The 26,371-nt window shown below is 31.0% G+C and overlaps 1 protein-coding gene across 3 annotated transcripts in view; it reads right to left on the bottom strand.

Annotated features, from left to right (window-relative positions):
* The window catches only part of LOC107446650 (proton channel OtopLc), a 36,096-nt gene continuing 9,725 nt past the window's right edge, over positions 1–26,371 (bottom strand). For 2 of the 3 annotated variants that reach the window (XM_043043959.3, XM_043043960.3), the window contains exons 2-8: positions 16,917–17,118; positions 15,020–15,281; positions 10,744–10,852; positions 8,516–8,801; positions 8,141–8,316; positions 4,973–5,120; positions 1–2,416 (exon numbers count right to left, since the gene is read on the bottom strand). In XM_043043959.3, the coding sequence (XP_042899893.2) occupies positions 1,467–2,416; positions 4,973–5,120; positions 8,141–8,316; positions 8,516–8,801; positions 10,744–10,852; positions 15,020–15,281; positions 16,917–17,118 (2,133 nt within the window). In that variant the 3' untranslated portion in view covers positions 1–1,466. Of the gene's footprint in view, positions 2,417–4,972; positions 5,121–8,140; positions 8,317–8,515; positions 8,802–10,743; positions 10,853–15,019; positions 15,282–16,916; positions 17,119–20,346; positions 20,466–26,371 lie in introns of those variants that run through there. The other variant, XM_043043961.3, reaches the window with a different exon arrangement.

Here is a 26,371-nt window from a genome sequence, read left to right as displayed (position 1 = left end):
TAAAGAAAATTTAATTTTAATGCAAGGACATACAATATTTCTTATTTATGTACAAAAATTTCTGAAATATTTACATACATTTGTATTTTTTACATAAATGAAATATTTAAAAAAAAACACACACACACACTCAAATATTTACAATTTTTACATAAAAGGAAACACAGGGTTCTGACTTTTAAAAGATGCAAACTTTCTTGAAACAAATTTTTTTTTCATTTTAGTATATTGCAGATTTATTTTGTAAAGAGTTATGTGAGAACAGTTGTAAAACAACGACCGTTAAAAAAACCTCGTAAAAAGTATTGAAATTGTGTTTGAAGCATCTGAGAAAGTGTATATTTAATGTTTTTTATTGTAGAGCTTCTGAAAAACCTTTGTTCCTAATCTTAGTATTGTATATGAAATCCATAGAAAATGCATTATAAAAAACTGAATCTATTTAAAGTTTTTCAAAAATGTTAACATTTAGCCATTAATTGACATTAAAAATGTTACTAGTTACATTATTTCTGATAAAACAAACTGCGAAACTATACAAAAAAAGAGAAAAAGACTTGTCATTATTTCATAGTAAACGCTACATAGTATTGTTTCATAGTAAAATTACGTGATTGAATAGTAAAGTTAAATAGTGAAATTACGCAGAAAAAATATAACAGTAAATCAACATAAGGTAAATAAGGATGTAAGTGAATAAAGAACTGTTGGATACCCAAGCATAAAGTAAAACTTTACTCTTGCAATCGTTGCTTTTTATCAGAAAGTTAAGAAATTCAAAACAATTTTTCATAAGGTTTCGGAGAGTTTTTGCTTAAAAAATGCAATGAACGTTGATTGCTAAGATTCAGAAATCCGCTTGTTACTATATTTACCATTGTTCAACAATGGTTCTAATAGAATTGTGAGAGCTGCAATTTTTCAGAAGTATGACCTCATTAAAAAAAAACTTTTAAACTATTTTAAGTGTAAATAAAAAAAAGCTAACTCCAGTTTTGACTTATTTTAAATTATACTAGAGATTGTAAGAGCATTTGAGCAGAGCTTAAATTTAATTATGGTTCAAAACTGAAATAGTTGAAGAGTTCAAATATTTACTAAATCACAACTGCATGCTACGAAAATAATAATTTTTTAACTATCAACATGATTAAAATCAGTTCATAGTCTGCCTCTTACTAGTAAAAGCCCGTATAACATTTAAATGAGGAAAATATTTACAAATATAAATGTTTACGTATGGCATGTATCAATAAATTACATTGAGTTTTCGAAAAGTTACTAAAAACTTAAATTCAACCAAGCATTTTTTAAGTATCGTAACCACCATCATGCTTTTAAAGTTCTTTTTCATAAGCTGATTTCCACATGTCTGCAAGACAAACTGATGAGTGAAAACGATAGAACAACATCAGTGAAAGAGAAGTATGCCCAATGAAAAGCCATACTAGTACATCATCATGTTTTTAAAGTTCTTTTTCATAAGCTGATTTCCACATATCTGCAAGACAAACTGATGAGTGAAAACGATAGAACAACATGAGTGGAAGAGAAGTATGCCCAATGAAAAGCCATACTAGTTCACCAAAATATTCTCCTTGTCCATGGTACTGCTCAACACTTTTTAATTCAAATGTATTGACGATCCAAACAGTAAGATTTAGAATAATCATGAATGTTATAACCTCTCTTCCTGGTTTCTTATATCTAAGTACCTGAGAATTGCTACATCTTCTCAAGCCATCAATTATGAAGGGAGTTTGTACCACCACTTGAATTGTAACCAAAATATGCAAGGCAAGTCTGGAGTAGTTTTCATTATCTATTTCTGACATGATAGACATTATTCCATGTACGAAGAAAAATGGAAGAGGTACAAATAAAAGAACATCATCTAGAAAAGTGATTGGATGTTCACTACGGTCTAATTTTCGGATCTGATAGGACGATATAATCACTGTTATGAGTCCTATTATTGTTAGTACACCTTCTTGACATGTATGGATTATTACGGCCTTCGATTGGTAACCTTTTGTTGACATAGCAACAAAGAAAACTATTACTGTAACGACAACAGTTAGCATGAGGAAGAGCCCAGAGAACAAACCTTTGTTCGATGCATGGCAATCTGCATTAATTACAAGATTACTTTGATAAGCGATTGCTTCACTGCCTTCTTCATCTTGTGAAATGGTATGCCTCAAATGGTGAGGATTGGCATGCGTGTGTTCTTTTCCAATGTTTTGCCACACTATAAACCATACACCAGCTAGTAGAAGATTGTATTCTATAGCGAATGGGTAAAGGTAAGGTATAGCACTCATGGAACGTGTAGAAAGAATTGAGTTAGAAGTGCAGTTGACAGGATGGCCCAATTCTTTACTTCTTTCAACTGTTATATGAAAGGTTGCAATATCTGCAATAAATGAAACGTGTTTATTACAATAACTGCATTAAAGTTAGAGGATAAATAAAATTGAATAGATATAAAATTCGCTCAGCTGTATCTTCGTTAGCGACATCCAGATTTTTTTTTAACTTTATATAATGGAAGTAATTTTAGTTAAAACATTATTCAAACTATTACAAATAGACGATAATTAAGGAGTTACCTTTGAAAAAGAGTTGGCAAAAATAAAATTCTAAAGGAGAAAAAAAATTAAAAAAGCTAGTGAGTTTCTAAAAACTCCAACTTGGGAGGAAATCTGATACTAAATCAGGGTTCATACTGTTCTTAAACTTAAAAAGTGGTAGCATAAGTAAGAAAAGAATAGGTATTTTAACAAATTTGTAGCCATCACCATGCTTAATATTTCCAAATAATTATGTTTAGTTGCGAAATCTGAAGTTTTAACTGATCGGATTAAGCTTTATAGTGAAAGCTAATAAAACAAAAATTTTTAGCACAATATTAACATCACTTTTATACTTCTTAAGGTCTGAAAATTGAACAAGCTGTGCATTCAAACTCATTTATAGCTCCATCGGTTATTTTAATTAAAAATATTCTTATTTTTGTGTGAATATTTTTATCATTGTATGAAAATATTTTTAAATTTAATATTTTTAGTGACTTTATTCCTATTTCAATTCAATTCCTTTATTTATGCTCTGTTCTTAGAGAAAGTTTGCTTTTAGAGTGTTTTTAGAGAAGGACTTTTTTTTAGAGAAAGTGAAAACAGCTTCTGCAGAAGAAGTAATTTTCTTTTAAAGTAAAAAAAAATAAATCTGAATTGCATTCATCCAATTTTGCAACTGGATACAAAATTTATTAAACTAGCAAAGATATTTTATCTAATATTCTATCACATTTTTCCAAGTTAATAGTCTTCCTCGTATCTTTCTAAATTAAAAATATTTGATAAGATGCTATTTGTAAGTGTTTTTGACAAAAGTGATGACTATCTATAATAATATCGGTTTTGTTTAGAGGTAAACAAAAGTACAATATTTATATACTTTAAATCAAATATTTTCAGGAGTGAGTTTTTAAATTTGATCGTCTTTTATTACATTTAAAGTCTTATATTTACCCTTCCTTCAAAAGTTATCCTTCGTTACATTGTTCCTTGTGAACGTTAAAATAATTTTGTCATATTTTGTGTCCCAAGTGTTCAGATTAGATTTTTAATGCCTTTTTGCAAGAAGTTAAAATAAGACCTTATATAAGAGTCGCAGACTGTTAACTAAATAATAATATGTTTTATAAATTATTCACCAATTATAGTGCTCGAATAGCAGCGTTACATTGCTTTTCAAATGATATGTGTTTAGAAACTTAAGTTTCATGCAGGTTGTATGGTAGACAAAGCAGAGAATACTAATACAGATTTTCCGAACAGATCTAAAACATTTTTTTGTGAAAGCATCTAACTGAGGAAAATGAAAATAGATATGGTTAGGCAAAATAATAATATATATGAGATGATACACCCAAACACACTATTTGTGATAGGGACGCAAAAACGGTTAGCAAAGTAGTCGCACAGTACGTGATGTTAACTATATACGAAGAGTTGCTATAGAGATGGACTTAAAATTGGAAGGCAATGCAGTATGAATTACATATTCTATGTTAGAATCGGTACACGGTGTTAATAATATTTCTCAATGTAAATAATAATTTCGAAAACTAAACAGATGCTCTGCGCAACAATGTGAAATCATCATTAATTGCAATGAGTTTCCTCCATGCCACTGTATAATTACCATCATCCGTGTTTGTTATTAAATATATTTTGTTAAAGGCGTTTTATAATCATTAAACCCTGAGATCATCTCACCGTATTTAATATTGATAAATTGAATTAATTCCGAAACATTAAACTCTGACTTTGATTTTCGCTTGCGGTTGTATTCTAAAGTTAAATCTTCTGGTATTAGTTTTAATAATATAGGGTCTAATAAGTGTCCATATGTTCCAGAGACTGCATTATTTCATGATAATGTTAAGAAAAATAAAAACTATAATTATTATAATTCCAGGGAAGTAACAAAAAACAGTTCAGATCGAATATTCCCACAGCTTCAGCATTGGCTACGAATGTAAAATTTAATTGCGTATTTTGTAAAGATGTATAAGTTACTTGAAAAATAAAAAAATATTAACGCACGGCATATCATCAAGCAATATAAATATTTCACAGCATATGGAGTTGGTCAAATACTATTCCCTATTTTCTTTTGATGCCTTTAGAAATTAACCCATATTAATTCATAAAAATTTAAAGTATTCACACAACAGCCGGTTGTGGAGACAAACGCATGAAGGTAGCAATGAGATCGTGCGTAAACATTTTGAAAGAAAAATCTTCAAAATGACCCAGAAATGTCTACGAAAAATAGATATTTTGAAGAAAAAGTAAAATCTTCAAAATACCCTAAGATTCTGAAAGTAATTTGAAAATTGCTTTAAAAGATATAATTTTTTGTAGGTGTATGTACAATTTTATAGAAATATAGCTCATCTTACCGAATTCTGAGAGTGAGACATTATTAGTCATATGAGTATAATCTTCAACAGCTTCATCAACTATTGTATTAAACCAGTTGCACATACATGTAGCAATCAGGTGCATAAGACCGAACCTTGCTAAAGCTTTCATTCTATTTATAACAATCTAAAAAAAAAGTTCAAACTGTTTATTAACGTTTTATTAACAGATATGCCGCACCAGCATAACTTTCGAAAGGCTGCAGCTATAGTCATAAAAATGGTGTCTAGGCATATTAAAGTGGCTATGCTCAAAACGATGAGACAGCTGGCAGTTCCACCTTGCATAAAACGGTAAAGATAGCGTTTCTTTCTCAAAAATGATGAAAGATATGGATTCCTAACAAAGGCTCAACAATTGAATAATCCACTTTTCCCCCTCTCTCGTACAATTTTCGAGATATTAAGGCTAATTCAATAGTTTTCAGCGAGAGATGCTGTAAACGATCTCACCATGTAGGTACTTTATTTACATTGCACTAGAGCTGCACAATGGGCTATTAGCGACGGTCTGGGAAACATCCCTGAGGAGGATCCGAAGACCTGCCATCGCAATTTTGATCCTCTGCAGAGGGGATGGATCCCCTGCTTTGGTAGACCAACGACCTGCTACCTCGAGCACTTTACGGTAGAACAGCTTAACGAGGACCGATAACGCGCACCCTCGGTCCCTACGCAGGCTGATCAAAGTGGTCACCCACCTGCTTACTGACCGCAACCAGTGATGCTTGACTTGGGTGTTCTACTGGGAACCGGTGTCCTTACGAGCAGTCCTCTGCGGTATAGATTTCACTTTGTACCACATATCTACTTTATTACATCTAGACACCATTTTTATATCCAGTTAAAAATTAAGAGGTAATTAAGAGGTGCACACGTAATGAAGTTCAGTAGGCACCCTTTATAACAAATGCAATTTTTATAATATTTGAATGAAGCACAAATATATATTTAAAAAGAAAGTAATCTTCAAAATGTTAATTATTAAGGATATAGAAATTTCAGATCTCACAAACACCAGAAACAATATCGGATTTCTTTTACAAGTAATAACAGGGTCACAAATTAATATTTAACAGAGGAAAAAATAAAAACGCTGTTAAAATCTGACCAGTTACAGTAGTGAATGTAAATAACACCAAAATAGGTTTATTGGGAGGTTGAAAGCTGATAACGTTTCTGATAATCACCTTTCAACTCTTCTCTATTTCCTTCAATCATTTCTTGTTGTTTTATTACCGTCTTCCTGTACTGTGGTTTCGCATATTTCGACAGCGTTTTTGTTTTTTTTCCTTGGTTAAATATTAATTTTTGACCCCCAACGGTAATACTTTTGGTTTGCATTTTCGATAGGGATACTAAAAAAGCATATTGAGGGTGATCTTTAAGGAACACCCTCTATATTATAACAAAAGAATTCTATATTATAACACGCTGTTGCTTATTAATTTCATTTAACTGTTAAATGAAGTAACAAGGTGTGAATAGCATTTATTGCATGCAAATAATTATCCTTTACCACCGGCGTTGAACAGCAGATCCACATCTGGTTTGCATCTGTATCATAGTGAAACCCCATAACTTAGAAATTGTGAACTTAACTCGAAAGACAAACGGACTTTTGAATGGAGACGGATTTATTAAGTAAAAATAAACTATTTTTCATTTAGCTTGCGTTACTTGAATAAAAATCAGAAAACCTTCAATGGTTAACCCGACAGAAATAAAATAAACCATGATTTCTACCACTAGGGACATTTTTTATTAGCACTGCGCCTGCTGTGTTTAGCTGTTGCCAGGATTCAAACCAGCATGTCTTTTAATCCTATTAATAATCACAATTCGTGAATGAAGAGCATGGAAAAGAAAAGCTCTTTTACTTTATGAAACAGAGAAAATTTGTAAGAGCTTTGAATAGCCTCCAGTATTCCAGTATTAAAACTGGGAATTGGCCACCTTTTAACGGGCATTTGAAAACAGATATCGTGACTGAGTGAAATAATGCCACCAAGATAATTTTTTTACGAAAACCAATTTTTCAAGAACATTTTTCAAGAACTATAAAGAATCAGATATGAGCGAAGATTACATATTTGATTAACAGTTGCAGACAATGATTACATAATAATATATTACTCGTAACCATATGATTTATTTACGATGAAAATCAAATTTTAATCACACAAAAATCATTATTACAAGTAACTTTGATATTAAGTATTCTCGAATGATTAGGATTGCTAATAATCATTGGTTTGTATTTGTAATCATAGCTACAATTGTAATCATTAATACTTATAGGTTAGTGTTGGATGACAACAAGTGCAGAACAAAAACCTGAGCGACCATTCCTGTACAATTTGACAAATAGTTAAAATTTCATGATAAGCTTGAATTGATTATGGAATTTAGAATTAATTTTACATTATCTATTTCCGGCTAGGAATTCCACTTATTAGTATTGCAAAGTTGTATAGCATCATCAACTCAATGAGAATGGTAACCTTGTGGAAAAAGGTGTAAAAAAAAAAGAACACATAAATCTTGCATTTGTGTGTTCGGAATTTCCCACAACTTAATTGTGACGAAACGAAGAAAACAAACTAGTTATCCACGATAAGATACCTTTATTTTCGATTTTTAAATTTTTCTTAAGCTTTGTATATCGAAAATAAAGGTATATTGTCTAGCTGTTTTTTTCCCAGCCTAAGATCATTTCGTCACGTGTAGAAAAATTTTAACAAATAAAAGCGAACTGGAAGCGTTCGTTTCTTAGCATTACCTTCCTCTCCTTACGTATATTCATGCTGCATAGATGAGGTTCTAGAACTTCGTATTTTTCGAGATAGAAACGCAAACTCCAGTTTTCGACTAGGTGGCACTATAGCCACTTTACTACATCGCAGTAAATATGGCTGCAGCCATGCGAATGTAGATAGGCTCGTTATGGATTGTGTATGAGTACTCTTTAAATGATACATCTTTGATGTCCAATTTCAGTTAAACAAAGTCTTGTGCATGCGAATTTTTATTTATGTAATATTAAGCGTGTCAAAATTCGTCCCCTAACTAAATCTTGTTGTAAGAAAAAAGCCTTAGAACAAATAAAAACAAGTGGATTTAAAAAAAAAGGGTTAAATTACTTACATTCGAATATTTGAAAGTGATGAAAAGTTGATAGAAAGCAAAGATTGGGGCAATGACATGCAAAACAACAGATGAATGACGAGAGCAATTCAGAAGCTTCATCTCATCATCTAGAAAATTCAATATATGCTGTCCTAGCTGAAGTCCCTGATATATTAGGTATCCAAAGCAAAAACCTAAAACAAAGATATACTCCTTCAATAAATCAAATTATTTTACTTACTATAAATGACTCAAAATAAGCAATAGAGAATGTAAGTCAAATTAGGTTCAAATAATTGGAGAAGTTTGTCAACTATTGCCATGAATTTGAACAGGAAAGTTACCCTGTTTTAACCAGCATTAAGTTCAAAATGTTTTTAAGAGGATACTTACACGCAGATCCAATTTTCAGATAAAAACTTCCACTGTGTCGCCCTAGAAGAAACCTATAGGGCGGCGGTTCCAACTTTTTCCCTTCCGTCGCATTTTCCTTCAATGGAATGTTAAAACCAGAATTGATGATATATTCAGTTGCAACGCTAAATTTTTCGCTCGCTTCTTGCATCGCATCTTCTCTTTCCTTTAACTGTTTCAATACTGTATTCTTATAACGGCATAGATCAACATGGAATATAATCAACCATAGCAATCCCATTAAGGAAATGACAGAACTGAAAACCTAAAAGCAACAAAAAAGTTTCATTGAAATTTAGTTATTTTCTAAAGGATGGGTTTGGGGTAATATAGTGAGAAGCTGCACATTTTTGAAAGGGGGCATTTTCAGGCCACACTATTTTTTTTGTTTTGGTTCCGGTGAGGTTTTTCACAAGTTTCTAAAACATCTTACTGACTATGTGAAAATGTCTCTCATTAAGCAAGCTTTAAAAATAAACGCCCTCTAACTATTTTGAAAATGTGGCTTATTATATTGCTTCAAATCCTTCATATATTGAATTATTGTAAGAGTTTGAGTACAATTTGAACTAAAGGATTAATTTTCAAATTGAGATACTCTGGGCAAATACTTATAAAAAGGGACTATTTATTTCATGTATTTTTAAGAATCCGAGATTCTTTTTAAAAAGTTAAATTCTCTTTCGAAAAATGTTGGATTATTTTCCAAAATATGATAATGGAGATCTTAAATTTGGATTCCATTATTCCTTTTAATTTGGATTCCATTATTCCTTTTAATTTGGATTCCATTATTCCTTTTAATTTGGAATCCATTATTTGAAAATCCATTATTCATCCATTTAAGATGGATTTGGAATTTTGATTTAATTTTCTAAAAAAAAATAATAGTTTTATGGAAAATTGATGTTCAATTAAAAAGAAAGCTCGTTCTTGATTTGAAAACGGGGTTGATTTACTGAGGAGGACTGATATTTTCAAGCTCTGAGTACAGTATAAGTACAAAATATGCTGAGGAATTTAATTAAAAAAATTAAGTGGAATTTTGACTTTATACTTTATTCAATAAATTTTGAAATAACAGTTAATTGTATATCGGGAATCTCTTTAAGGTTGGGTCACGTGCCCTAGATGCCATTCCAGAAATCAATCTTTCTTGGTAACGAAATTAGTTATAATTTAATAATTAACTCTTCATAAATTTTTACAACTGTTCTCCAAAGTTTTAAAAAATGATTGAAGTTCGCTTTCGATGAAAAAACGTTGTTTCTTTTTAAAATAAAATTGTAAAGTAATTGTTTAAAATAAATTATTTCCATGCATATTATTTTACATCTCAGAATGATATGCATCCCAATCTGTATGCAAAAATAAATACACACATCTTTTAGGTAGGTATTGAAAGAATTATTTAAATATTGGCTGAGTTAACTGCGAGTGCGATATTTAGTAGAGCATATATTACCTTCGTGCTTGGATGAAAAGAAATAAATTCCAAAACTATTCTATCCAGATGAATTTCAATAAGATCAGAGCTTGAGAAATCGTGACCACAGGCTTGAAAAATAGACTTTTGGAAAAACTATTTTCATTTCCAGTCGGTCGGGAGATTCCAAGAGATTAACTCAGATTGATTTAAAAAAATGAAAATGTTATTCACAAGTTGGACAAGCAAATATTTTTTTTTGTTTAGAACCGCATAACTAATTTTATAACTGGTTTTGAACAGCAAACTAGCAGGTTTGCGGCTGTAGCCATGTTTAACTTCGTAGCCTTATAATTTTTAGCCCAAGACAGAAGACAAGGGAACTCTCGGCTCCTGTATCAAGTATTCAGATAAATTTGTCTTCATGGAGGATTTTTGGGGTGAAAATAGCCCACATCAGCGTTACATGGGGAAGAAAACCACAACTTTCCCTCACGGTTAGACCCACAATTCATTTACACCAGGGAATATCTTTTGTTAGCACTTTGGTTAGTGAGATTCTAATTTAAAAGCCATCGCTGGGATTCGAACCTAGGTTACAGAAAGCATATTTTGTTATCATTGCTTGAGAGTTGACTCCATCGCGTTGCTTCAAAATGAATTGTACGCATGAACGTTAGTAAATGAATTAAAAATAATATATTTAAATAGAAAATATATTTAGATAAAGTTTGAAATGCAGTGCAGTTTAGATCCATGAATTTTTTAAAAAAAAAATTACCTCTGAAAAAAATTTCTGTGCTCTGTGTTGATCATTCATGTAGATTATAGCTCCAAACATTAATAAGAAAACAGCGTAGATTCCACTCATTACCACTGATAAGGATCGGCTGAAAATATACTTTATAAATTATTAATAAAACTAATCTATTTATCTATCTATCAATCTATCTAGCACTAAGTTTAAATTTTATTGAGAAATCAGAGAAAAAACTGCACTTTCTCTGAATAAAGACTTTTGATTTAATGTATATATTCGGAATTTTAACTCCAACAGGAAAGTAGTCCAGGAGGAAAGTAACACCATTCTAGAAAATGTGGCATGACAGTAGAATGGTTGATTGTTCTAGTCCCATAACACTATACTTACTTTTTAAGTTTTTGTTATAATTATTCGTTATAATTTTATTAAAATTTAAAATTTTTTTAAAGAATTAAGAACTTTTTAACATTAAGGCATTTTTATGCAAAAATATTTTTTAATAATTAATTCTTATCTTGTTTAATCCTAAATTTTTTTTTTTACAGTTATTAAACGCAGATTTTTTATATGCAAACATTAATTTATGTTTAAAAAAACTTAAGTTGAAATAAATTAATTGAATGGTTCCAGGAAAATATATTTAAAAATGTTTCTAATTTCATTTTTGAACAAGTATTTTTTAAATTATTTTTCGGGAACTATTCAAACATTTTATTTAAAATGATTCAAATTAACAAAATTAGGAAAATAATATTTGAATGAAAGGAGTAAAATTTCTAAAAACCAGCAACGCTTTATTATTTTTGCTCAGAAAAGTGTATATGTTTCATATTTTAAGATGTTATAAACATATATTTTAATGACTTATTTTATTTTTCTAAATTTTTTTCTAAACTATAGGCTTATGTTAAAACTTAGGAGCACGCATAAAAGTAGTCTATCATTACAATTGAAAACAGAAATTTAAAATAAATAGAAAATTTCTTAAACCTGTGATAAAGAAAAAAAAATTACAATACTTCAAAGAAGTGTTTCTTTATTCAATAAAATCTCAAAAAGGATGAAATTAAAAGGAAATAAAAACAAAAACCGATCTAACTTAAAAAAAACGATGAGATTTAAAACAAGAAAGAAATTCAAAAGAATTCAATAATATATCGTAAAAAACTGAATTATCTACAATTTGAAATTGAAACAGGAATCGTTAATACAAAAGGTCGGAAAATAAAGTTTAAGTTTAAAATAAGTTATTTTAGAGATAAAAAAAAATTTATTTGAGAATGTCCTTTTACACATATGGGACAACGGTGTCACTATTATATTTTCTTTCTGATGCTCTAATTAGGAGCAAAAGTAAATTTTGGTATTTTTTAGTTATAAAAAACAGTCTAATAGTCGATACAAAAATCCGTTAGATTATCGGAATTATGTTTGTTCAGAAATATAAAAATACAATAATTTAGAAAACTTTCTTTTATATATATATTCAAAAATTTATCAATAATTGATTTCGTAACTGAAAGAAATTTCAATTTCGAGTTTCTGATTCTCTTAGATGCAAATAGATGCAAATAAGTGAATGAAAAATTATTTGAAAATGTGCCGTTTTTGGAAAGTTTTACCTTTAGCGCAGAAAAAGACATCGATGTTTCATGTTCATAACCATAAATTATTAAAATGCAAAATAAATTTGTCAATTATTTTGACCTAAATTAATATAAAGTAATGAAAAGTATGCCTAATAACAATTTTGGGTCAAAGAGTAAACCTCCAAGAAAACAATTTTTTTTTGTAAATGTTATGGAAATATGAAACCATGTCATTTAATTATGACTATATTGAAATGACTATATTGAGACTCTACAAAAGTATACTGACTCAACCAAAAAAACTTTAAACGTAACAATTTCTTTAAATAAACTAAAAAATTTTATTATAAAACATTAAGAAAAAATTTCAAGGTAACAAAATAGGAACCATAAACTGGAATATCTTAGTTTGCTAAGCTGTAAAAGATGAAAAAAGAAATATGCATGTACTATGAGGGAGTACTTGTACTTAAGCTAACTTTTGAGGATTCTAATAGGCAGACACCTATTACATTTGAGTGGTTAATTTAATTTTTTTTCACTCGCATCTATAATATACTTAGATTTCAAGTTTCCCCACATCAAGGGGAAATTGTTTTATTTTTTAAGAGATAGAAAAAAAAAAGGGTTTTGAAAAACTGTCTAATTTTATAAAGGGACACTAAAGCTTTGGTCGACCTCGAGAAAGTATTTGCGTAACGGAAATGTAACATTTCTGCTCTGTTTATCAGTATTTCCGAGAAAAAAATTATCTGTAAATAGAGATAAAGTAAGCCTGATAAAGGATAATTTATTCTATCAAAAAAACTTTTTTCAATCAAAATTTTCATAAAATCAAAATGATACTGATGAATGTTGGGTATTCAAAGCAATAATTCACAGCATACATAAGATGCTGGTTTAAAAAATTGTTGTAATCTTGAAAATGGGTATAGTAGATTTTGTTATTTAGTTCCTTTTATAAAAGGATAAAATTCTAAAAATTTTAAACAAAGATAGCATCTGTTTTAGATCCTTTTATTAAAACATCCAAAATAAATGCCCGGAATGTGACCGGTTACTTGAATAATCAACTAAAGAAAAATGGAAAGATATAGCTTGCACAGTTTGCTGAGTTCTGCTTAGGTTATCAGATTTTATTCTCACCAAGTTTCAAAATTAGTTATAAAGTTGGAGAAGTGGTGGCACTGCTAACTGAGAAAGCTATAGTTTTCTCAGTTAGCAGAGCCAAAGTTTTTCAAATGACTTATACTTGCTGAAACCACTATGCGCAGTTTGAATATAGAATGAACAGACGTCCGCGCAAATATTTCAGCTGAACTGGTCTGACTTACAGCAGAAAATAGTCTTTCATAACTTTTTAGTTAGTAGCACCATCTGTTGCCAACTTTGTAGTTCATTTGGAAACTTTGTGAGAATAAAAGAACTAGTTCACTGAATAGAACTCAGCAAACCATACTTGATTACTCCTTCGGTTTTTTCTTAGATCATCGATCATCAGGTATTTTTGTTAAAGTTGGTATATGTGCATATTTGTAATGTAAAATGTTGAATATGTTTGAGCGAAACTTGATGTCACTAAACTTGAAAAAACTTGATGAAACTAAAATTGAAAAAAAGTCATCCCAATTATATAAATATGTAAGTATTATGTGTAAATAATGTAAAATGTTTCGAACTGCTTAACCGTACTATCGAAATTAATAGTTGATATTTTAAGCAGTCATCCTAATTTTATATTAATCTATGATGCATTTATTATTCATGTAAAATGTTTGATCTGTTTGAGCGCAGTTACAAAAGCGTGAGCAAAGCTGAAACAAAGTCAAATTTTTAAATATATTAGAACCTGAAAAAAAAAGTATTTTTCTCGTTATGGGTGAAATTCTCCTTCAAATAAACAAATTAAATGACTATAACAGGGGTGGCCAAGCTCCTTGATAGTCGAGCCATTTTCAAAAATTTAAAAATTTCCGCGAGCCGCAATTAAATACGTATTTAAAAGGTATGCAAAAAAGGTCTTAATTTTTTTTTTGCATAAATTATATTTACTGAGAACATATAAGCAGAAATGCAAAATATGTGTATTGAATTTAAATATTAAAAATTAAACATATTTATTTTACTTGATATTTCCTTGAAATTTGGTGAATAATTGGTGACAGCACTTCTCAGTAATTCTTCCAGATGATTTTTAGTTAATACTAATCGGTTTTTGGATTTCACGAACTTTAAAGTGGAATAAAATGATTCACATAAGTAAGTTGTTCCGAATATTGAAATAATTCTATAATCAGCCTTTTTTAATTCAGGATACTTCGATTCTGGTTCAAATTTCCGAAATTCAGTAATCGACGTCCACTTATATTTTAATTGTAAATATTGATCTTCTTGCATCTCTATTAATTCTAATTCCCCAGATGCTCTTTGTGTCATAATTATATTGGAAATGGAAACCTCACCTTGAATTGAACAACGCTGCACTTAGTCTTTCATATTTTTTCTCAGTAATTTAAAAGACATTTTGAAATACATACGGAGTGATAATAACTTTTTAAAATATAATATCGCAAAAATTGAAAGGGAACTCGGGTACATTTATCGAGAGCCACAAATAATCCATCAAAGAGCCGCATGTGTCTCGCGAGCCGCAGGTTGGCCACCTCTGGACTATGACAATGAAACTTATAAACTGAAATATTTACTTTTCTTCAGATATTTCTCTGTAAGGATTTGATTGCCCTGCTGGAACATTTATGACTGAAACGCTATCTCCATAGAATTCATTCCCCACACAAAGGGAGGTTGGTCGAATGATTCTTCGGATTCTTGGACTTGATGATCCATGTGAAAAATCATTGTCAAGCCTAGCTGAATAAGTTCTTCGGAGAGGTTTAGGTGTAAGCGTTAAAAATGGACCAGATGGAGGTATACCAAGTAAGTTGTTTCTTTCGTTCAGTTTATGATCTAAAAAATATTTAAAATATTGAAGGAGTTCTATAATTATCATCCTTAACACTAGAAAGACGGTTAGAGCTAGGGTGGTATCTTTTTTGTGTGCTTTGTAATTCAAAATACAACTTACTGAAAGTATTAAGTATTTCTGAGTTTTCATAATTTGATCTTAATTTAAGTGTTTTTTTTAGTTCGAAGGAGTGTATCGATAAAATTCTACACCTAGAATGACGGGAAGAGCTAGATTGATTCCTCAGGTATTCCGGTATGCATCCCATATCCCCATGTAAGTTTGATTATGAGGCACACTTTAGTAGGTATTAGCTATCCCAGTTTCATTAAAGAAACACAATAGTAATTCAACATGTATGTAATTATTAATTACAGAGAAAAGGAAACTAAATTACCTAAAAACCTAACATATAAGTATTATTGAAAAGTCAGCGTTCCATTTATTTAAATATTTTCGTTAACCGAATCGAATAAAATACCATAGAATTTTGATGATCGATGTTTTATTTTAGGTTTTTGATTTCGATGATTTTATTTTAAGAATTTAGATGTCGAACTGATCTACCGTTAAACAACTTTCCAAGAATATTGCAGTTTACTTTCCAAGTAAACTGCAATATTCAGTCTTTCTAGTGTTAATATAACGGGTGCCCAAAATGCATTCAAACTCAAATTTCACATTGGATCAGAAATTTAAAAGTTTAAATATATTCTAAAAAAAAAATAAATTTAATGACTCTTTTATCTCCCCCTCTGGGGGTTGACAGTCAGGAATTACGTCACCCGAGAACCAGTTGTTGGACAACTCTACGTGTATGGTTGCGTACGCTGTCTCCTGTCAACCACCATTTTATTTTTTTTTACCTCAAAATATGTTGGCAGATTTAATCAACATGGATGATATAAATGTATTAAAGAAATATCTTAAACAATACCAAAGAAATAACTATTTATAAATAGTGCAAAAAGTGAGAACAAACCACTTTCTTCTCCTATATACTCATATATTCTTTGATGGAGTAAGGTGCGTAACTGAAGCTTAAATGGAAAGCCTTATTTTTTATTGTAGATTTGGATTTTCCAGTAATCTTGTTTGATACTCAGGTTGCTGAGTTTTGATTCATAGGTTAGGTTGTAATTGCAAAATAAAGATGACGGGAAACATATCTCAAAAATAAAAATAGATGATTTGAAAAACATATCTAATGACACAAGACTCGATCACTTTTCTAATTTAGATCCCCGAGACACGCCCTATCACCAAGAGGTGAGAAAAAGGTATTTTTAGATAGTTCAAATCAAAAAAATAAAAATGGGAGGATGGGATATTTTAAAAATACCTGTCCAAGGAAACCAAACTCTAAACCCTGTTACCAAGTTCTAGGAAGACAAATTTATTGCAAAGTGCTTTACCTTATTTTATTCATAGAAAAAGTAATTAAAATGGGGGTAAAAAGTTTGGGAAAAAAGTTTAAGCCAAAATTCGAAATTTAAAAATCTAATCAATGAATTTTCCATAGAGAATCCAAATTTGTAATAAAAACGTGGAGTTGCTATTTAGGATTTTGAAGTTGTATAAATTTCAATGCACACGTACATAATTCTTTTTTGGAAGGAGTATTAAGTATTACTCACATAGCTTTCCGGGAGATGAAGGTGCAGATGACGACTTCAAATTTTTGTCAAGACCATTAATTTGTAAATTTGTTTTTGGCACAGTTTTATAAATATCTATTCCACTATCTTCACTTGCAGGCATCTTGGAATCCATTCTTATGTTATGTAATTGAAGTTCATTGTATTCCATACCAACTGGTTCACTGTCTGAACGGCGAGTCTAGAAGGCAACGAAAAATAAATTATAAAACATTAATGTTTATTTGCATGAAAAATCAATATCAATTAATATGCATTTTTTAAAAGAAAAAATGAATTGTCTAATCTTGAATTTTCGTTGTTGAAAGAAACAAAGCAGTTGCTCTGTTTTTCTATACAGAATGTCAGAAAAGTATGGAAATTGACAAATATCTCGAGAAATGCGCATAGCATCAAAAATCCAAAATACAAAGCTGAAGTATTTTTAAAAGATGCATTTAATAAGACTAAAATTGGTTCGTCAACTCCTGGGGCTTAGGCTAGGGAAAATTCAAAATCTTAAAGGGAAATTCCCCCTTTTTATTGCAGATTTGGATTTTCCAGAAAAAGTATCTCAATTTTATTTGCGGGTCTTTGTATTTGGATAAGAGATAAAGCAGTAATTTCAAAATGAAAATTGGGTAAAAATTGTTTAAAATGGAAACTTAAGAAATACACGTCAAATCTAAAAATTAAACAAACATCAAACTCGACCTTGGCTACCAAACTCTGTCTTAGCTCCAGTTAAATCACTCCAGGGGCTTACAGCGTCATTTATGAACTAAAATATAAATACCTGTAAGATAAATTGATAAATATTTTTCTGTAATATTCAAATTTGTTATTAAAAGTGTTTTTTTTTCTTAATTTAAGATTTTTAAGTCCAAATTTTAAAGATTTTTTATCCAAATGTTGAGAGGCTGAGTTTGATACTAGTGAATGCATTTTTTGAGATTTTTTTACACACGTATTTTTAACCGCTTTCAAACGTTTTAGACACTGTGTTTCTCAATGAGGACATAGCGTTTACTTGTTAAGTTTCTGCTCATATTTGCTTAGTTAGCTTGACAATTAATAAGTTAAAAAAGGATAACAATCTAATTGATAACTAGTTTGTCTTTACAAATTTTTCTTCATTATTTTTATTTAATTTGTTGTTTTTATCATAAAAAAAGCTTTGATATTTCGATCACTTATTATAAACATTATAAATCAAACATGATTTTTAAAAAGAAAAATAATGCGCAGCTTCAGCATATAACATCCTGCAAATGTCTTAATAACAAATTTCTTACAAATATCACTATATTTATATGCAAAAATTTCTTACATCTTTAAAATTACGTAAGTAATATTTGTAACAATTTAAACAACAATTTAAATACAAAAGCAACAGTTTCCCAAGTAAAAAAAAAGTTTTTCTAAATTATTTGTTTGAGCAAGACAAACCGACCATTCTTTTAATAGAGTTCAAAATTTCAATAATGTATTTTTTTTAAATCAATCAATATCTCTTAAGTAATTACAACTGTATTTACTTAAAAATAGTTCCACTGATCAATTTTAAAAGTAATAATACCTCATAAAAATTTATCAAAACAGAGCTGGTTATTAATTAAAAAAACTATATGTATAACTTTCAATATGCTGATCGCTTTTTCCTGTATTACAAGGTAGTCTTAATGGTTCAAAAGTCAAGTTTTTTCTAAACAAACAAAAAATTTATTTTATGGATTCATATTCTTGATACTAGGAAAGTGGCGAATAGTTATTTAGAAAATTGGTTTACGACAGACAGCCGTCGAAAGTTTGGATCAAACAAATTATTTTTAATATTTGCGCTTGTCGTTATATCTTTGGCAATAATTCCAGGAATCAAAAATAATTTTTTCACATTATTATAAAAATTGACTTCCTAGAAGTTAAATCATGCAAAAATTGTTTTTATTTTTTATTGTTTTCTACTGCTTAATTATTAATGGTTAAACAACTTAGATTTATAATCATCTATTCAAATATCAGAAGTAACTTTCCAAAGACATTCGTATAATTGAAGAGCAATAAAATATTTTTAGGCTTAGCAATAATAAATAATACTTTTTCATTACTTAAAATTTAACAATTTTAAAATCGGGGACAATCCATTTCATGGGACTCATGTCTCCATGTATATTTACGAAATATTCGACATAATTCACTTTTAACTAAATTCTACAACGTTTATCTTTAGTTTCATGGTTAATGCTAAGTCATTGGAATAACAAATACGATGGCGCATTAATACAATGAACTATCAATTTGTTTTATTTTCGCATTCACCGAAGAGAAATAAAGTCTTGTAATGTGTATAACAACGAATTATAAAGTCTTGTAATGTGCATAACGTAATCGCTCCAAAATACGCCTGCATAGCCACACGTTTAAAAATATCAAACTTTTTAACACTAAGAATCTTGCGATTGAACAGGATAACATTAAGCGTAACCTTTGTTTATGATTTCCTGAATTCTAAGAAAGTCGCTGCAGAATGTGGGGCTTTAATAATTGAAAAATTTCCTTTTTTGAGATTCATTATAATTTTTCAATGTAAAGATTTCAAAATGTTTGAGAAACTGAAGTTTTCATCTTAAAAACTTAATCCACACATCACAAGACTTATTATTAATCGGAATAAGAAAATCGCATTAAATTTGTATTAAAACTTTTTTAAATAATTAAGCTGGAATTTTTCATTCTTGTCATTCGTGACGAAATTCAGAATGAAAGGTGTGGAATGTCATTTAAATTTATTTTCACATGATGTTTTAATGTCTAAATAAAGAATTAAAAGCAATAAAGAATCAAATACAATACAAAGCAACAAAACATACACAATAAGAAGTTTATTCTATTTCAATTGATTTTCAATTGTACTCCAAGCTTTGATAATCCAATTAAAAATCTATTTCTAATACACAGTAATTGCACATCCAAAAAATAATAATATGACAATATACTTTACTCCAGAATTTGTTTTAATCCAGAAAACCGAATGCAGAAAAATGCATTAAAATAAACAATGCAGAAAATACATTAAAATAAATCTGAAACCGAATCCAGAAAAATACATTAAAACAATTTTTTAAAAATTATTTTACTACAATGGTCCTATTTTTTCAAGTTAGAGCGTAAAATCACGGCAGCCTACCAAACAGAACTCAAAGATCAATATATTGCGACTTTTTACCTTTAATTTTTTGTTTTTTGGAACTCTGGTCAAAATAATGACAGATGTATGAACTGTTTGGTCAACATAAACCAATATTTAAGATGGATATGAATATCAAGAAAATAAAGTGCTTTCAAAACTCTCCTGTTTTGTGGTATTAAGGTAGAGGGAAAACTAAGATAATTGAGGATAAACGAAAGATATAATAAAACATTGATTTACTTCGATTGTCTTGATTGACATATCTAGATTATTCAACTGAATGATTCATTTGTTGTTAGAAATGCTGTGAGAAAAAGAGTTTATTGGAATTGCACACATTTGCAAGCGGCTTGTGTGCTCAATTTAGGCTTATAAACCTTTGACAAATAGAACGAAAGATAGCACAATACAGAGAAGGACAGCACGAAGATACATCAAGGGTATCAGCGGGATTCGAACCCGCTACCTCTGAGAAAAAGAGTACTTGTGATGGTGAGGTAAAGGATCTGTGCTACTCGCTTTTATCCTCCGTGCTTTGAGTTGAATTCAGGGATTGGTTGAGTTGATGATGATGAAGAGGCGACAAAAAGATTAAAAAAAAGGGAACACATAACTTTTTCTATGCTTAGTTTGTAGTTATCGAAGAATTCAAAATAAAAATTTGGTGGTTCCAACACTTTTGGAGAGACGCACACCCGTCAGAGGAAAACTCTTAACGGAAGGCTCTTTTCCCTAGGCTATCAGGGAGGCAAACACCAGTAACATTTAAAATGTGTTGTATTTACGAGCATGTAAGATTAGTAGGTTGAGGACTAGAACCATTTGGTTAAACCCAAATAGAACACTAAATTTTTAAAAAGGTTTTGGTGCTGGTCATAGCTTGAGGAGACTGTGAGCGGAGATTGGGAACATCCCGATTGAGGCCCGCAATGCTTGTCTATAAGGATCGATTTTTTTGGCACTTAAAGAGGAGGTGGCTTACAGAGTCTGGAGGATGACAGTCCTCACACAAAGAGGAGTCCATGAGTCTGATCTTGTTCCAAATTAAATTTAATAGAATTGGATTCTTTCGGTGACGCGAGATTAAAATATCGTATTTTCGGTTAGGGATTGGTTGAGAGAAATTTTACTAACTGGGTGAGAAACGGAGAATTGTTTGTGGTATTTCGAGTTCATCCAGGAGTTATTGAGTTCGTGGTTTGAGTCTCAATGTGATGAATATGAAAAGTCTTCGAGCGAGATAAAAGAAATGGCTTGAGGTGCATTGGTGGCTTGTTCAGCCAGTCTGTCCACGGATTCGTCGGGAGGGATGCCGACGTGAGCAGGTATCCAAGCAATCGTTAAAGATTTCACGGGGCACTTGCTGAAATAATATTTTTTTGTAAGAGGAGGATGCTATGAAAGGATTTATGGGTAGCTGAGATGAGAGCAGTGATTGTGGATTTACCTTCCAATAAAACTAAGTAATCGAGATTCTCAGTAGTGAATTTTGTAATTTCTAACCGAATAGCTAAATGTTCACATGCCGACCGGCTGTATAGGGGGCACGAAACTGTCCTTGCATCAGAAAGGTTCTGGGCTCGAATCCCGGGCAAGGCATGGATGTTTCTTTCTCTCTATCTGTGTTCTATGTCTCTTCTCCTTTGTGTGTGACTGTGTGAAAGTGACCCGCCCTATAAACTGATTGTGGTAGTGTGACGTGGGTTACGCTGCTCCACCGCCGTCTCTTCGCCACAGGTGCCCACTGGGTAACGAAAAGACAGTTAGCAGTTCTGGCACCTTCTGTGGCCAATGGTGGCCGCCATTAAAAAAAAATTATTGCTACATATGTCTTCCCTTGCAGAATGGTTTTGCCTTTCCGCAGACGTTCTGTAGAGTGGAGGTGGTGGGTTCGAATCCTACCGTAAAACGGAAACATTTTTGTTATGTCTATATCTAACTTGTTCTATCTGTTCTTCAAATTGATAAAGGTTTATAAGCTGTAACTAAAATGACCACACAAGCCTGTACATGCAATTGTTACAATAAATAAATAAACGCTTGTAAACCCATGACAAATAGAGGAACGGATAGCACAAATACAAAAGCAGCAAAAGCTATATCCAGGGTTATAGTTGGATTCGAACCCGAGAGCAGATAGATACGTACTATGATGGCTATGTAGGTAGGTAATATAAAGAATAGGGAGGTACTTTATTTACGCCGCACTAGAGCTGAACAATGAGCTATTGGTGTCGGTCTGGGAAACAACATCCCTGAGAATATGACATGCCATGACGGTTTTTGATCCTCTGCAGAAGGGAAGGCTCCCTCACTTTGGTAGCTCGACAATCTGCGCGAGAAGTCGAGCACTGTTTGAATGAACATGGTGGAAAGGGTTCGGTGAAACGATGATCAATACCGCTCAACTTCGATCCCTACTCATCTGATCAAAGTGGTCACCCACCCGCTAACTGACAGTGATGCTTAACTTCGGTGTTTTACTGGGAGCCGTGTCTTCACGATGAGTCTACTACGGGACGAGAGTATGAAGGACAGGGATGCTCTTTGGTCATAGGGGCCTCAATGTGAGTGCACGTTACAAAGCGTTTGTTCAGATTAGATTAGATTGGACGTGCTACGAACTTCATGCTATGTAATTACAGTTCTATATTGCCGGTGTAAAGTTTGGTTTGGTTGGTTACGTCACACTAAAACTTCCCTAGCGATCTGGGATTTATCCATAATGATGATCCGAAGAAAATACTGGAGCATGTGCATACAACATTACCAAAATTTAAACTGAAAGGTAGATGGCAGTAGTCATCATCTGGTCCCTGCACCACGTTTCCAAACCACCCAGTCATGCGTGGACCGGCTCCGAAATAACCGATTCCGAACTACCGCAGCTGAAGAGTTTCCAATTCACAAACATATTATCGCAAAAGGTGGAAATATATCAGACACCCAGTCTTCAGCTCGGGGAATCAAATCCTTGGCACAAGTCGTGGTCGGCGAAAATTCTCACCATTACAGCTACTGTAAAGGCCGAACTATATAAAAACTTGCTTTGAATTGATTGATAGATAGGAAAAATGAAGAGACGAAAGACAATTCGACATGAAGGTTAAAAAGATATCCAAACTTTCGCTGTAGCGAAGTTAGTTAATGTGTAAAAGGTTAGTGAGAGGCAAAACTTGGAAAAACTTACAGCGTACAAGTTGGCAAGAAAAGTATTCGATTTTTGTTACAGCTAAGGCCCACCGAGTGCATGCGATACACTACTCGTAAATTTGTTCTCGAAAATCAGTGGAATCGAAAGTCTTGTGATCAGTCGCTTGATGAGTATAATAGGTACAATTTTCTTCCCATTCAGATCTGTGTCTCAATTGTGGAAGTGCCCTCCGAATGAGTGGTGCTGCCATCAATTCCGGGCTTTTGAGCTAAGTCGCACTTTCACTCTAGCTGAGCTCTCTTGTCAAACGAAAGGCACTACTTTCTGACTTAGTAGGGACCGAGGGTGTGCGGTATTGGTCCTCGTTAAACTGTTCTACCGTAAAGTGCTCAACTTCGCGTGCAGGTCGTCCGAAGCGGGGGTGCCATCCCCTCTGCAGAGGATCAAAATTGTGATGGCATGTCTTCGGATCATCCTCAGGGGTGTTTCCCAGACCGTCGCCAAGCCCATCTTGCAACTCTAGTGCGACGTAAATTAACTACAACAACAACAACAACTTTCTGACTTAATTTGCAAGGCCAATGGCTGGAGAGCTTGGCTTGTCAAAATTTCATTAGAAACGACATGTCATAACAAAATGAGTTTGTTACTTTTCATATAGAAATATGTGAAAACTACTTTGATTGTTAATATGTAATTGGGGGCAATAATTTATCGTTTTTTCTATCTAAAATCTAAGAATTAAATAATTAAATAGCAGTCTCTTACTTTTTTTTCTTAAATAAAATGACATGTTCCCGAAAGGGAATGTTTGGAGCTTTTAATGGGTCCACTAAAAAAGAAAGAAGTTTTATTTACAAGCTTTTGCATAGTTTCTATTATATAAAAATATATTTATGTTTAAAAAAATATGTTTAATTGTTTGAGAAACCTATTTGATAATTTTGCTATTTTAGTTTCCAAAATCTTTCGAAATCCTAGCATTAATTTATTTCTGCTTTTTAGTTCACTTCAATTTAAATTCTAAAATGCTTTTGTAAGGCATGAAATTTAGAAAACAATGAATAAACACGTGCTACTCTCATAACATATCAGTTTATCGAACTAAAGTTTGACTTGCGATGGCATAAATAAATAAAAATGAAGGTTAAAACGCAGAATAGTTAATGAATTTGTTCACGCTCACTTTATGATTCATTCTTTTAGAATTATGAATAACTCAATATGACATCAAATTGTTCTTGATTTTTCACAGTGATGCAATAAACGTTAGAAGGCCTCCTTAAAACAACGGCGTAGCTAGCGTGGGGCAAGAAAGGATATGTGTCCCCGGGGGCAGCCTTAAAGGGTGTCAAATTTATGAAAAATAATTAAAAATGAATTCTAGAGTAAAATGCTTTTTTCTATGAAATATTCTCAGTTCCACTTCCTAATTGTGGGGCCCATAACTTCCTCAAATATTTATTCAATTTACCTAAAAATTAAACAGAATCTGCACCCATTTAAATAGGGCGCATAAACTGAGCTTGTCCCCTGAAGCTGCAAACCCTAGCTATGCCTCTGATAGAAAACCCTGTTTCAAAAAATTACTTATTCGTTAAAAAAAAAACATGATATAGCTTGCATTTTTGTCAAGCAAACATTTAAAAATACTTTTTACATATTTTTTAAAAGTTTTTAAAATTTTTTTAAAATTTTTATAATAATTTTTTAAATATTATTTAGATTTATTTCAGTCGAGCATTTTTGCCTGTAAAAAAATTCTATTCAAATTTGATTCGCTATTCAATAAGCAATAAAAAAAGTTATTAGTGAACATCTGAATTTTATACCGCTAAATCTAATCAGGAAATACCGATATCTCATGATATATCACGATATTTAATTAATTTATCGTATTTTCATATAGCTCAATGTTTTCATAACCCAAATGAAATTTATCACTACTCGAGATATTATCATAATCGACAATCATTACCGTTAATACACATGATATTTTTGCATTCGATATATATTACTGTCGATAATGATAGCGATATTATTGCATTCGAGGTATAATAAAGTAAATGTGCTAACACACTGAACACTGGTGACATGTTTTTTTAATCGTTTTTGATTGTGATCGCGATGTATCCGTTGTCGATAATTAGAAAATCATGGTATTTACGATATATCGTGATAATTCATATTAAAAATCATCGTGATACTTAAAAAAAATCGATATTTCACTACATATCAGTACATAGTTCAGTTTCATTTATCATTCTATCTATTTCAGACTTTTTTTACGGGTTTTGAGAATTTCTTTTAATGGTAGTAAATCACCGATAATGCTAATAAAAATTTTTTTTTCTAATATAGAGTGATTTAGTTTTTAGCTGTCTGTTACGGAGGAATTTTCAAATATTAAATACTTCTTGAAAAATATAATTTGTAATGGTGGTCACAAATATATTGAAGTATCTATGTCGTCATTATTTTTTTTTTAATTTTTAAGGTACGTCGGAACCTTATAATACATCGGTATAGAACAGCATTTCGTATGTTCCGCGGAACCCCAAGGTTCCGTGATAGGATCACTGGGATTCCAATAGTAAGGACTTTTTTCCGTATCTTATTTAATATTTTGGTTATTTATCTAAATCTTTTCTAAGTAAAATGATAATGGAAAAAGAAATAACTAAATTAAAGAAAAAATATTTTTTTCATTAACAAGCTATGGGATAAATTTAGAAAATAATATGCAATTATAGAAGTTTCCAATAGCATTTCTTATCGAACTTTCCAATTAAAAATACAATAACAAAATTCAAAAATAAAGAATTAGGTTTCTCTGATACCTATAAACATTTTTCAACATTTATAACAGTTTTTTAAAAAAAAAAAATTCTTAATTCGACTTATTTTATTCATTTTAATCATAAGTATACGTTAAAAACTAATTCAGATACCATATAGAATGTTGTTATTTAAACTATCTGACATTTGTCATAATTTTGAGAATATTACTGATAAACCGATGAAAATATTTTGTTTTTCAGATTTTCGGTCTTCATATTTCAAAATAATTAATGGTTTTTTTTGGTAAGTTTATTTACAGCTGCTAATGAC

This window comes from Parasteatoda tepidariorum, chromosome 11 (assembly GCF_982258835.1).
Source record: "Parasteatoda tepidariorum strain Cologne lab strain chromosome 11, Ptep-v5.0, whole genome shotgun sequence".
NCBI classification, from domain to species: Eukaryota; Metazoa; Arthropoda; class Arachnida; order Araneae; family Theridiidae; genus Parasteatoda; species Parasteatoda tepidariorum.
Note: the sequence above shows the minus strand (reverse complement) of the source record. Positions and strands in the feature narration are given on the sequence as shown.